The sequence below is a fragment of the Gobio gobio genome (assembly GCF_949357685.1).
Source record: "Gobio gobio genome assembly, chromosome: 11".
Lineage (NCBI taxonomy): Eukaryota > Metazoa > Chordata > Actinopteri > Cypriniformes > Gobionidae > Gobio > Gobio gobio.
The window spans coordinates 22,781,822-22,796,355 of NC_137104.1; the positions used below are offsets into that span (position 1 = coordinate 22,781,822).

The 14,534-nt window shown below is 38.8% G+C and overlaps 1 protein-coding gene across 2 annotated transcripts in view; it reads right to left on the reverse strand.

Annotated features, from left to right (window-relative positions):
• Positions 1-14,534, reverse strand: part of thbs3b (thrombospondin 3b) — a 51,470-nt gene that overhangs the window by 12,146 nt on the left and 24,790 nt on the right. Inside the window, exons 1-4 of one of the 2 annotated variants that reach the window (XM_079830228.1) lie at positions 7,709-7,996; positions 3,722-3,928; positions 3,331-3,584; positions 1,863-1,965 (exon numbers count right to left, since the gene is read on the reverse strand). In XM_079830228.1, the coding sequence (XP_079686354.1) occupies positions 1,863-1,965; positions 3,331-3,584; positions 3,722-3,928; positions 7,709-7,790 (646 nt within the window). In that variant the 5' untranslated portion in view covers positions 7,791-7,996. Of the gene's footprint in view, positions 1-1,862; positions 1,966-3,330; positions 3,585-3,721; positions 3,929-7,708; positions 7,997-14,534 lie in introns of those variants that run through there. The other variant, XM_079830229.1, reaches the window with a different exon arrangement.

Below are 14,534 nucleotides of genomic sequence, written 5' to 3' on the forward strand. Positions count from 1 at the left end.
AACCCACCAGACGGGTTTGGTGCAAACAGGGATAAAAAGGACCCCATGTCCACGATTAAAAATACTGCTGGATCTTTAATATTGTGGGCCTATTTTTTTTTGCGGGAGGTCCTGGAGATCTTGTTCAGATACGGTCTCTACTAGAAATCTACTAGAAATCTTATAATGGAACGTGGTTGGATCTTCCATCAGGACAACGACCCAAAACAAACATAAAAATCAACATACAAATGTGTCACTGAGCACAAAATGAAGCTTCTGCGATGGCCGTCCCAGTCCCCTGACCTGAACCCTATAGAAAATGAGTGGGTTTAACTGAAGAGAAGAAGCACCAAAATGGAGCCGGGAATCCGAAGGATCTGGAGAGATTCTGTATGGAGGAATGGTCTCCGATCTCTTGTCAGGTGTTTTCCAAACTCATCAGGTATTATAGAACAAGACTCAGAGCAGTTATCTCGGCAAAATGAGGTTGCAAAAAATATTTAATAAAAGGGTGCCAATAATTATGGCCAACGTGTTTTAGAGAAAAGCATTTATTTCATAATGTGATTTCCCCCAACTTTCATTTGTTTTACTGCAATGAAAGGTTAGATTTTTGTGAATTTGTTTAATGAAAGATCAAAAGGATAAACAATGCAGATGTATTTTTACAGCCATCTTTTTTCATATTTACCAGGGGTGCCAATAATTCTGATCACAACTGCAAAGAACAGCATTTTTTTAAATCATAACATATTACAATTATAAACAAATAAATTATAACTTTACAGACACTTTTGATCAAGTTTTAGCATCCTTGCTAAATAAAAGTATACATTAAAAAAAGAAAAAAAAAGAAAGGAAAAACACTTACTGGCCCCAAACATTTGAACAGTAGTGTATATCACATTCTCTACATTTCAAGATGATCATCCTTTTTAAAAAGATCATGAATTTATATGAAATATATATCTGTGTGTGGAGCCTACCTGGTAGCAAAAAAGGACAGTTTTGCAGTAGCGGTCTATTCCAAGCCACAGAATAAAATAATAAAACAGGTAATTTCAAGTTTATATCTCACAATTCTAAGAAGAAAAGAAAAAAAAATCTGAATTACGAGATATCAACTTTTTTCCTCAGAATTGTAATAAAAAAGTCAGATTTGTGAGATTAAAAAAAAGTATGTTTATGTTATCTATGTAAATGTTATAGGTTCATAATATGATTTTATGCTTTAACTGTAGGGCCAATATATAATTTCCAATATGTATGTAAAAAATGATTGCTGCTTTAATAGTAGACTAATCATTTCATCAGTCTAGTCTGTGGTTTGCAAAATAAATGTCTTTGTTTAGCTTCAAAGAGCATCTTCAATGACGGTATTCCATAAAAAGTTAAGATCTTCTGACATCCAAAGGCACAGTTTTTTATTTTATTTTATTATTATTCTGTGGATTGTTACCACTGTTTTTATGCCACCACAATGTGCACAAAGCTGCAAGTGATGTAATTGTGACTTTTGCTCCCAAATGGTCTATGTATGGCCACAAATTCTGCGTAGCCACAAGAGGGCAGTATGATGACATGACAATGGAATACTAGCCGACTGCTTACGGTATACTGTGCAGTGCAGTATGCAAAAATAATCTGTGAAAAATATTATAGTATGTATTGATAAAGGTCTGACAAACAGTAACATGCTATAGTGCTGTCACATGATATAGGTGGTTATATTATTTATAGTTCATTTGTCACACTGGAAATGAAAGGATGAATTGAGTGCATTGTTGGACATAGTGCCCAGTGTGCTCTGCTGTAAATTGTCTTGTACTAGTAAGTAACCACATAGTTAAAGTTCCTCTGATGCTGTAAGAAGTCCTTACCTGCATTGTTTATAGCTGAATCTCCTTGAAATGGACAGTCAATGAGGAGACCAGCTGTAGCCAGAGAGCCCCCGAGAGCCAGTTTGACAGACTCTACTGAGCCCTAAAATATATACAGTACATATATATAAAACATACTCATTACTAGCATATTTACACATATCCTTATCCCTCTTCTTCAAGACTTTACTGTGTAACACACTGACCTTCACTCCTGTGCACACAGGAAAATTTGTAAAATATTAATCAGAGACGTATTTAAAAAGTACAAACCACACAATTTGAAATATAATTTATGAGTTGTACTCCATGTTCATGCATTAAAAAGCAAGTGTAATCCATATATGAATCAAACAGTTTAACCCAAGTCTTCTGAAGATGTATATATGAATAAAAGCCTAATTAAATCTGTTCATCATATAAAGCGATTATATCTCTTCAGAAGACAATTCGGTAACACTTTCTATGAAGACCATGCTTATAAATAAGTATAAATGGAGCTATAATTCATTATAAGTAAGCATTACTATTTTATAAACATATTTATAAAGACTCATTTAGACCTATACTGCATTATAAGAACAGTTATAATTGATTTGTTTTGTTTTTTTTACTTATACTGTAAGTCATGCATTTGCTTTTTCAATGTGCATGCTCATAATCCATTATGCCCTGATTTATAAGTATTAATTAGTTAGTCGTTTGGTTCCTTGAATGTATTTATAAAGATGCAACCTGCATTGCTATAATGTTATTATATTATAGTTACAATGACTTTTTAGTAATTCATATTTATTTCTGTCAAATAAGGTAATATATCGTTATTAATAGCCATGTTGTCTTCTTATAAATACGTATTGTGAATTAAATTACCATTCATGACCTCTAATGTAAACATTAGCCATTAAAAACATAATTGATAACTAATTGGTACAGCAAACAAGTGTCTCTGGAATGAGTTTATATTTGATAATTTATAAATCAATGTATAATGGATTATGAGTATGCACATTGAAAAAGCAAATGCATGACTTATAAGTAATTATAAAAAATAATATAAATGAAACTATAAATGTTCTTATAATGCATTATAGGTCTTAATGAGTCTTTATAAATATATTTATAGAATATTAATACTTACTTATTAATAAGTTAAAATGGGCTATAATTCATCATAAGCATGGTCTTCATAGAAAGTGTTAACAACAATTCATATAGATTATTTTTACAATGTCATTGAACATTTGGAAGCATCTGAGATTTGGTTGCGTGGACTTGGAGGGACAGAAAAACGGAGAAAACAAATGTGCTTCGAAGATGAAAAAAGTCTTATGGGTTTTGAAAAACATGCGGGGGGAATAAATTACAAAATTACATGTTTTGCAAGTTTGCTGAACAGTTACTTTGATTCACACTGACTGCAACACATGACAAAAATGTTCATTAATTGTTGACCTAAATGAATCACCTGTATCCTGGCATAAGACTTCTGTCCGGTGCGAACATCCACAGATGTTGCCTCTAATGGAAGCCCGACAAAGGAAGGGAGGCCCTGAGCAGAGTCGACTAAACGGCAGTTTACATAAAGCTCTAGGTTTATGTGACTCCGTCTTAGTCCACCCATTCTGAGAATAAGTGACTGAGTGCGTCCCTCAGCGAGGACAGGATTTTGTAAATTGACAACATGAGCTTTGCCATCAGAGCGCAAGTATCGCACCAGTACTGAGGAGAGAAATGAGAATTGATCTTTCCAAAGACAGGAATCATAAACAAAGGCTTACTTAAACTACTGAGAACCTATAGAAACACATATGGCATTTGGGGGAATGTTTGCAAAGGTATTTGGAAAAAGCACTTACATTTGTTGATCTTGCCTACAGCAGCAATCTCAAGGTACTTCTTGTTGTCCTCTTTATCATAGAGGCCGAACAAAACGCCGCCGAGTTTGGCTGGCAGCATGAAGGTGGAGGTGATGTACAGATCTGCCACTGTCTGCAGAGCTCCAGACAGATTCTCCATAGCTGCAGCTGTCTGACGTGCATCACGGAGCTCCAAAATATTTATCACTGAGAGAGAGAAAAACATTATTTTTCACATATTTTACATTGTAGCAGCACCCCAGTTTCAATCAGTTCCCGAGCTCCTGAGCTAGTGAATCAGTATATCATGTACACTAATTCGGGCACTAGTAAGGACAGTAAAGGTCGCTGGCTCACTACACATTGGGACACTGATGACTCTATTTCCGGCGATGTGACAACATCCTCATTGTACAACATCATTACAGGTATTTATGAACAACAGCAGAGCTGATATCTGTCTGACATTACTTGTAATGTTATTTAAAGTACATTGATACATGATAATGATACATTGGTACATGATAAATACTTTGCTTGTTACATATACGTGCAACATTTCAGCTTCAGAAGTTTCAAGCTTCAGAACTTCAGTTAAGGGAACATAGTGAGCATCAATACACCCTGAGTTTTGCGGTGCATTGTGGGACTTTTTAGGGAGCGAACGTTTCAGGGCACTGGAAAGATTCTGCGATTGAGACAGCCCTTAAAATGGCCAACTCCCTGATCACTGCCCTGACTTCTGAACTAGGCAGATGATTGAGACGCACCCCTTGAGTCTATCACATAGGGTCTATCAGTAACGCTCCTAGTTTCTGCCTCTATGAAGCCCCTCCTTCTGAAAAGCACAATGTGCTCTTATTGGTCGGCTGGATCAGTGTGTTGTGATTGGTCATAGCATGTTTCGGAATGTCACACCTCTTACCAGAACCGCGACTTTCAACACCCAACCCTGCGTCCCAATGTTCATACTATCCATCCTAAATAGTGTGATTAGAATAGATTAGAATTAGAATAAGTGTGTTCCAAAGCATAATATGTTGAAAAGAGTATGTCAAAAGTCCCTGGATGGTCAACTATTTCCAGTAGATTTTCGAAGTGTGGATCCGTGCACACCACAACCCATTGTGCTTTGGATGAGGATTCGGTTCAGAACTACAAACACGAGTAAAAGGTGTTATTTAAAAAACTACAAAACATGGCGGATATGCGCGGCCGACAATGAGAGGTTTAGATAAATGTTTGAGTGACTTATAAGCAAAGTTTAACCTGATAAAAAATATTTATTCAATGTTATATTTCATCTGCAATAACAATGTGGACTTTTAAATGCATCACCATTTAGAGAGTTCTCCGCATGAAAGACCCACCGCAGCTGCAGATTAACGTGCTACTGCATTTCTTTCTGATACAGAGGGAAATGAAATTAAATGGGGAGGATTTTAACTGACAATATGATTTTGATAGGCCAGTTTACGGTGACAGAATGCACATAACAAAGCGACCGTTAAGACACAATTGCATGATGTGGTAGCAGCTATGTCCCAAAGCTTGTCTACTCTTTTGCTGCACACTCAAATGTAGTTTTTTTTTTACAAAAAACAAAACAAAAAACATACTTTTAGGGCGTAGTATAAGTAGGCGAATTTGGACACAGCATATTCCTGAAAAGTGAAGCCAAAGCATTTTGATTGTCCCCTGGTGGCTGGCTGCAATATAGGTCATAAACCGCCATCTCCATGTAATTGAATGGAACACGAGCCAAACTAAAAAAATCCAATTTCATTTCAATACATTTTTTTCCAAAGATGGTTTCTGTCATTTTAGGTAGTTCTTATCACACAGACGAATGTTCAAGTGTTTGCTTTTTTCTAATAAGTTTGGATTTAGTTAGTTATTTGATAATGGGGTGTAACGTCATGATTGACCGCTGTGCTTGCTAGTCAGTGGGAGCGGGAGTATGGACAGGACCTTATATCGCGGCTCCACCTCAGGATCACTACTGCGAAGCCTCAAGCTCCAAATGACGTAATCAGCAACAAACCTTTTTTTCTTCATTTTTCTATACAGTGTAAGGAAGAGGAGACATGCTGTCCATCTTTTTTTACAGTGGTTTTTACATTCAAAAACATCATAAGTAATATTTTCTACCCTGGTTTTGAGACTAGCTCTTGAAACGCTCGGTTTTATGGGCATGCAGCATTGAAGACTTTTTGAAGTAAACGCCCACAAACAGATTGGATAACAGTTTTGCATATTATAATGAGCTTCGGCTCCCTTCAATGTGAGGAATTGTTTTGAAAACTTCCAATGTGGAGAAACGGCAACTGGAATGATTCGCCCTCAGGGCTTGCAAAATGTCTTTATCAAACAAACACAATAACACACACACACACGTGCGCACGCACCCACAAGCCAGTACGGCCCTGTCCCAAATGGCACACTTCATGTGCACTTTTTCGCACTTGTGGACTTACAATGGCCGCTGCGTGCGCGTGTCCGTTAAGTCCACGAGACCGCAGGGTGTCCCATTTGTCATTTTAGGTCTCAGAAGGGTGCTCGCGGGCGCCCCCTTTGAGGTCGATATGCGCCCTCGATGCGCACTTCTGCCGAGCCCGCACTGGTGCGAGCTACGCAGCGTACTTCTTCCCGGCAGTCAAAGTGGCATTCCGTTCTGAAAGTGCGGACTCAGAGGAAGACCGTGAGGGTTTAGGGCACCATTTTGGACAGGGCCTATACGTGCATCAGCAAAACTTCACCTCAGACGAATCAGCATGTTCAAAACTTCCGCGATTGTATTTTTCCTTCAAATTACCAGTCAAGAGAGTGAACAACGCACATCAAGAAAGGAATGTTATTTCACTATTTAAGATATAATGTCCGAGTCTGATCCTGAATCGCAGGACAATGAACCAACAACACCTCAAACACAAAGGATACTCCAGCCTGTGACAGCGTGGGAGTTATGTTTAGTTGGACACGTACATAATCAGTAGATATCAAACATAATGCAATACTATCACATATAAAAAAACATGTTTTATTCACATAATTGTTTTGCATCATGTCAGATCCAGAAGCCACTACTGAATCGTTTTTTTTTATTTCATCCTGTCTGCAAGTCACTATAGCCTACTCTCATTCCTGCATAATAATCAAAGAACTTTGCTGCTGAAGGTACTATGGGTCCAGCAGGCGCAACGATATTACGCAGCACCTGAAAATAGGCTAACTTCCGTCAACATATCCAACAACCTGCCAGCACAGGGAGCGTGCTATAGGTGCTAGTAGGGACTATTTTCAGGCACTGTGTAATATCATTGTGCCTGCTTTACCCATGGTACGGGCAGCAAAGTTCGTTTGAATAGCCTAAATCTGTCATGAAAACAGCCACCCTTTAAATGTTTATATTTCAAGAACGAATTGGAATAGAAAAAATGTATCATTAATTAATTACATCACTTAAAGTTATTACAAATAAATTATTAAATGCTAAAAATGAATAAATGTAAATGAAAGAAAATTGTATTGTATTTACAATCCTGTGAAAACAGGGGGTTGTAGTAGGCTACATAATAAACTAGAGATTTTTTTAACAATGTGCCACAAAGACAATAACAATATAATAAAAAGTTAATTTATATAGTCAGAGTTTGTACTGGGTAACAGCTTCCACTTATTTGCATATTATCTCATTGTTTGGAGGCATTGTCCGAGCAGTACTGGGTCACCAGGGTGAGACCATAAAGAACGGGTTTTAATTAGGAACTAACGGTTTAACAGTGCAACTAACCAGCTGAACGCGTTATGTCACCAAGAACGTGAAAGCAGAGTTTAATAGCACTGGACCTGGACCATCACTTGTAATTTTCACAGTGAACACAGTGGGGGCAAATTCCAATGTTAGAAAATAAAACCCAAACAAATAAGTGTTTACATTTTAAGATGTAGCCTACTGTAGCCTATATGATCTAAATAAAAGCCCACCTTTAATTTCCGATGATTCGGAGAAGTGGCCAAACGCAACGTACAGGACAAGCAGGTTTGGCACAATTTTCCTCAACTCCATCCTCTTAAAGTCCAGTAAATATTGTCCAATAAAACGATTCGAATATATTCCAGTTTAAAGTCCTGTTTCCCAAAGACACGACAATCTCAAAGCGTCCAAGGTCTTCATAACATCATATAAACCCGCTGACCGAGAGTCGTTGTGACCTGAACGGCCCGCGGGGTTCAAAGTGTCTGAGCGGGTGAGTCTGAATCCGCGGGTCCTCTGAGACTCTGCAGCGCTCAACACTTTCTATCCCAAATGAGAAACAGAAGTTGAGCTGCAGGCGACGGCAGGGGGAGAGATAACGAGCCTTGTCAATCAACTTACAAGTATTTATTACAGGTCTCTCCCGCTGCGACTTCAGCTTACCGCACTGAGCTCCTCTCAGACTATTGAATTTCCCCGTGCAAAATATCAATGAAAGTTTTTGTTTCGGTGAACTCAAAATAGAAATTTTGAGTTTGGGTTCAAGACACTAAGCATATCATTTTTGCGAACTTTTGGATAATTTTGAGGTCGGAATCCGAAGCTCACTTTGCTTGCCTTAATTAAAAAAAAAAAAAAAAAAAAAAAAGTTTATTTGAGACGAGATGACGGAAAACACTGTTAGCTCACTGTTGCTATGGTTACCTCCTCAGGTTTGTTTGTCGCCAAGATACACGCCTTTACTAACTTGTAAACACACAAACAGATAAATAAATAAAACAAAGATAAATAAATAAAACAAAACGTTTTGTTTAGCCTATGCACGTGACGTCACCGTTAGCTGGAGCGACTACGGTTACGCCCCACTGAGTGGCAAAAACACGGTTTACAGCGTGAGTGCAGCGAACACACACAAAACAAGGCCCAGCGCCAGAGGGGGTTCGAGGGGAGACTTGGCCACGGACCCCATAGACAACCCTGTGCCCCCCTCCGGACCGAGGGAGACGGCTTCTTTAATTTACACTAAACCACTGCCACCTGTTGCTGCTGCTACCAGGGGCATCGCACTTTTCCCGGTGAGAGGGTTCATCACCCACACTTTTTCTGCAGTTTCCCCGCATTTTTGCACAAACGCTTAGGGATGCCACAATTATCATTATAATATTAAACCGTTCGGTACGGCATTCACGGTTCAATACGCGCTTGTGAATTGCGGTTTTTTTTTTTTTGCAGTGTGCCTGTGAGTCTACGCGCTGATATGAGCAAATATCCAATCACTATACACACAGTGCTAGACACGCTTGCAATGCTGGTGTCAGAGAGTTATACTCACAGAACACTATAGTTATTCACAATCATGAAAGTTCATTATTTGCATGCGTTTTAAAGCCTTGCTGGTTATTCGCGTGCTTATGCACCGTTTTAACGCGCAGAGCGCGCGCACTTAACTTGATTACTGGATCTATGTATTTATTTACTACCATAAAGAATCGCTGGACTGCAAAATATTGTGTTATAGCAGTCGTAAGGAACTATCATCCCATTTCTTGACACACACACACTCCTATCGCAGATTTTTTATTTATTTATTGACCTGAGGGTTCTGGCAGACCAATCACAGCGCTTGCGGTCCGCGTAGAATTGACGCGTTGTTACATTTTTGGAGAGGTGCGCGTCAGGCTACGGCGTAGGGTACGGCGTATCCAACGCATCTATGCGTAGGGTACGCCGTACCCTCTGCGTGCACTCGACGCAGAAGTATAAATTGGCCTTAAGTAGTCTTACTGCGCTGTCAAATACACACAAGGTTAACATAAACACAGTCGGTTATGTGTAAAGTGAAAGTAAATTCGCGTGTGTCTGTATATTAGAAGCACGTCTTAAATTGACAGCAGCGCAGCCTTAAAAGGACAGTTCACCTCTAAAATTATGTCATTATCACTCTAATGTTGTTCCAAACCTGTATTCATTTCTTCTGTTGAACACAGACAGCTGATGGTAGCCATTGACTTCCATAATATTTCCTACTATGGGGACTTTAATGTTAATAAACTACAAAATAAATAGAAAAGCACTCTCTGTTCTTGACTGAAAAACATTAATACAGTATCTTTAATAAGAATCAATGTATATTTTATTGTGAAGTCTATGTAGTGTTTTATTTTTTACATTTATTCATAAAATTCCATACTTAAATGCTGCTGTACAGCTCTGAGCTGCCAGTGTAATTCTTTATATATATTTATTTTATATTATACCATACACTAGGAATGTGTTCAAGGTTTTTTAAAGTAAAGTTTTAAGTTTAAGTAAGGTTTTTCAAGTCTTTTAAGTAAAATAAAAATTTGCATTTTTTTTCTCCTTAACCTCTTTCTGTTCCCGTCACCTAAGAATAGAATAGCAAAAAACTGATGTGACTAGCCATCAGAACCCAACCGAACACCGTGGTTAAAAAAACCTGAGGTATGTATAAATATATATATATTATATATCTTGTATGTTATACCTTTTGTACCCTTCTGTCATTGTATTCATCGTTTTTATTGTTGACAAACAAACCACATCCATCCCCCACACTTTTGAAACTAAAAAATACGCTCTAGAAACTTTATTGGGATGCAGCAGCATAGTGTCTAATGCCGTAAGATCTCTGGTCAAAGAAATGATTGGCTGAAAGTGGTGTCAAATAAATATCTGATATTTCATTGGCTAAAAATGTAAACAAGCCTCCACAACGTGCTGGCTACATCATATCATAACGTTACCGAAACGTCAGACCTCATTAATCCGGAATGGACCACTTTATTAACCCCCCGGAGCCGTGTGGAGCAGTTATAGTTTTTTTCGCACACAGATGACAATGCCATTAAAACTAGAAGAAAAAAATCTACACACCTATAGACTGAACACGTAATACACGTGCATGACGTCACTTTTTTTCACAATTTTGCGTTTTTGTAGTTTACATGGAGATGATAACGTTAAGGCCTGTTCACACCGGGACGATTTTTGCACGCGTTTATCGCCGCCTCGTGAGTTAACAAAGGGCGTCAATGTGAGTGTGCACACTGACGCGAAAAACGGCAGGCTTAAAAGCGTCATTTTTAAATAAAAAAAACGCCTCAGGTTCGTCTTTTTATTTTGACGCGGCGCGTTAAAAACTGGCCGACCAATGAGATCGGCGCTTTTGTTCATGTGCCTGGAGCTGCTGAAGTGACAGTAAAACATGACTTGGTGGCGCTCAAGCACAAAACGGTCTTGCCGAGCACGCATTGATACGACGAAGAAGTAGTAAGTAGACAAAGAAGAAGATGAGCTGCTAATGCTGCTTGCCAGTTAGTAAAAAGTGTGTGTGAATGGTTTTGGCAAGCACGTAAATACTGTCTCTCTTCTTCTTCTGTGTGACAAGCGAGTGTCAGAAGCGTAAAGTGCCGCAGCACCACCTTGTGTACTGGGAGCGCTATCTACTGAATGTGCACGTTCACTCAGCGCATCGCCAGTGGAAATCGCGTGGGTGTGAAAACTCAAGACGCGCTGAAAAACGTCATGAAAAACGCTGGCGATAAGCGCGCAATATTTGTCCCAGTGTGTACAGGCCTTTAGGCTATCGTTTCCAAAAACTTTGAAACACGTTTTCAAATGTTTGTGTTTGCATAACCCTAAAATGTAGTTGTTGTGTACATGAACGGCTAAAATGTATAAAAAGTTTCCCGTTTTTAGTTGAAAGTGTCGTGTAAACGGCCCCTAACATTCTATTATCTATGGTATACAACTTCAATCATGTCAAAAAAAAATTTTCAAACTCAAACCCATGGCACTCTTTGCAATTGATTGGTTCAACCAACCTGACCTTGGATGACCCACCATAGTGGTGGTAGCAATGTTGAGTATTTCTACCGACATTTGAAACACTCTCACATTACATAAAACACAAACACATCAAAAAACCCATGGGAAGTAGGGGGCAGCAATTTTCCACTAAATCTTAAACTTGATGGTAAACAGCAGCATAATTGGAACAAGGCTACTGAAAGAATTTTGATATTTTTCAAGATATGTTTGAAGATCATAAAACAAATGCTAAAGTTAAACACATGCAAGCTGTGTAAACAACCATCTAAAGTCTGTTAACCTACACACTGATGACCTGATACTTATTCATAATGCTAAAAGAATTTAGAAGAGAATAGTCTTCAAACTGTGTACTTAGCTGTTATAACCATTAAACGCTGCTTCAAAGTATACTTATGTTGATTTTTATAAATTATTATTATTTATGGAATAGCAAAATACAGAAAATGCGCAGCAGCCTATGTCCTAAACAAAACATTGTGTCATTAAATGTGGAATCCTGTCATGATTACTGACAAATGTTTTGTAGGAACTTTGAGAAGGTTTAACCCTGTGAGGTACAGCGTAGGTCTGACCTCAGAGCAACAAAACGGATGACCCCACTGTTCTCTGGGTTTCCGGTGAGAGATTAGGATGGAGAAGAGCAGCTGTATAATGGCCACATACTCCAACTTAACTGCAATGTTTCGCAAGAAATAATAAAGTTCACGTCAGCAGTTCTCTGGAGAGCTCTAAAATCTGGCTGATTTATAAAGCTTTGCATCTTGAGTGGTCAAAGAGCTCCAAGATGGTTGGTTTAAGATAAGAATTCTCTGACAAGTTTACACTGCAATGTGTTGGAAACGTTACTAGTTTGACAGGATGTTTAGTCTGCAGGACAGCATTACAGGTCACGTCACCAAATTAATGCAATATTTAAAGTTTGAAGCATAACAGTGCAGCTGTTAACAGCTTTTCTTCTGTATAGCTAGAAACATTAGTTTCCACGATGATGTATGATGCACAGGAGCATGAATACGGATTGCGAAATCAGAGCATATATAGAGCGCTTTGCTCATATTAGTGCGTTTTCATTCACAATACACTAACTCCCAAAAATCGGTTTATTGAATTAACCTGTTGTCCCTGTTAACATGCAAACAATAACCCTGTGTAACGGAGACCTGCTAGTAAAAGCTGTGCGGGTAAACCTCACTCTCCTGATACCAAAAGGCGCACTAGCGACAGACACTACAGACTGCAGTGTTTAGTGCCCTTGTTAACATGCCCGCCTCCCATGCCAGAAATGGCAGTTCAAATCTTGCTTGGAGAGGGGCAAATAGAATGGAGGGGTTTCATTGGTGCCATGTCCCGGATGGGAGTGAGTAAGAGCTGTGCGGGTAAACCTCACTCCCCGTTTCCATGCAAACAATAACCCTGTGTAATGGAGACCTGCTAGTAAAAGCTGTGCGGGTAAACCTCACTCCCCTGATCTCAAGAAGCACATTAGCGACAGATGCTAGAGACTGCAGTCTTTAGCATCCTTGTTAAAGGGTTACTTCAGTTATTTAGCATTAAGCTTTGTATCAGTAGAAACCCCGTAATCCAAAAAAATAATCCAGAAATAAAATGCATAATTCTCTCGTCTCAGGGGGATATGAGGGAGGAAAGTACCATAATTCAAATATACGCCAGAGGCTAAAAACTACAGCCAGTAGAGGGAGCTGTTCCGCATGTTATCAACCCGCCCACAGGGGAGAGATTTCACATACAGAATGTAAATGCACTCGGCTCGGCCTCGGGCATTAATAACGGAGCGATGCAGAGCAAAGTGAGTGTTTCAACTTTTCAATGAATTCCTATGAAAGTTTAGCTTCCATATGTGATCAGAAAACGCGCCAGACTGGACATGCGCTGAGAATGACAGCCGCACTTACCTCAGCTCTTACTTCCCTCTCCTGCTGAATGAAATCTGACTCCTGCTGCATTGTCCTGTGACTCTCAGCTCACTCACACTTTATTGAAAAGACACGTTCAGTTTTTAATTGTCTAACTCTAACTGAACGAAATTATTGTATTATTATGAAGATCAAAACGATGCTGGGGGCGGTGTAGGGAGTGGCCTCATAGGGCAGCGAAGCAAGTGCATTCTGGGAGTTGTTGTCTTTCATCCACATGAGACAAAAATACATTTTCTGTCTTTTCTCAGTCTAGAAGGCACCAAATTAAAAAATAATTTCACATTTATACTACATAAATGACACAGTTTAAATACACATTCATCTTCCCAGCGCTGAAGTGCCCCTTTAACGCACCCGCCTCCCATGCTAGAAACGCTGTTTCAGATCCTGCTTGGAGCGGGGTGAGTTGAACTGGAGGGGTTTCAACTACAATGCAAGTAAACCATGTTTACAAGATTTTATATTCAAAAGTCAGGTTATTCCTCTGTGAACCTAATCATTTGTGTATCGGACTCGGAGTATTCCATTTGTTATGCAAGATATGAGGTTTACTTCGGATGCATTAGATGAGAAGACAATTTTATAATTTCTTGGGACAAGAAAGAGTCTGAGTTTGCAATATATTTCCTTCTCCCTACCTTGATTCGCGAAATCAGGGTAAGGGGCAAAAATCTATCTACGTCGAACAGTTTATGCTTAAGCCATTTATAATCTTATTCCGATAAAGTAAAACGGGTAAAACACTTTACCTGATCACATGCATTGTCGGCTTATTAAACATAACCAGGTTAAGAACGCAAATGTAAATGTGCTTAATAATTCCCAGGTTGAGTGTTTTTTTGAAGTGGAATGTTTACTTGAATGCAGACCAAGAGATAAAACTGTGAGATATCATTTAATGACCTGAAAATCAAGTTAAAATTCCTGCCTGTGCAAGACCTGGCAAAATTACAGATCACCGAACTATTCAAGTAACAATTATATTAACAATAATACAAATAAAAAGCACCAATATGGGACTCACTTGAGGCTACATCAAGTGAGC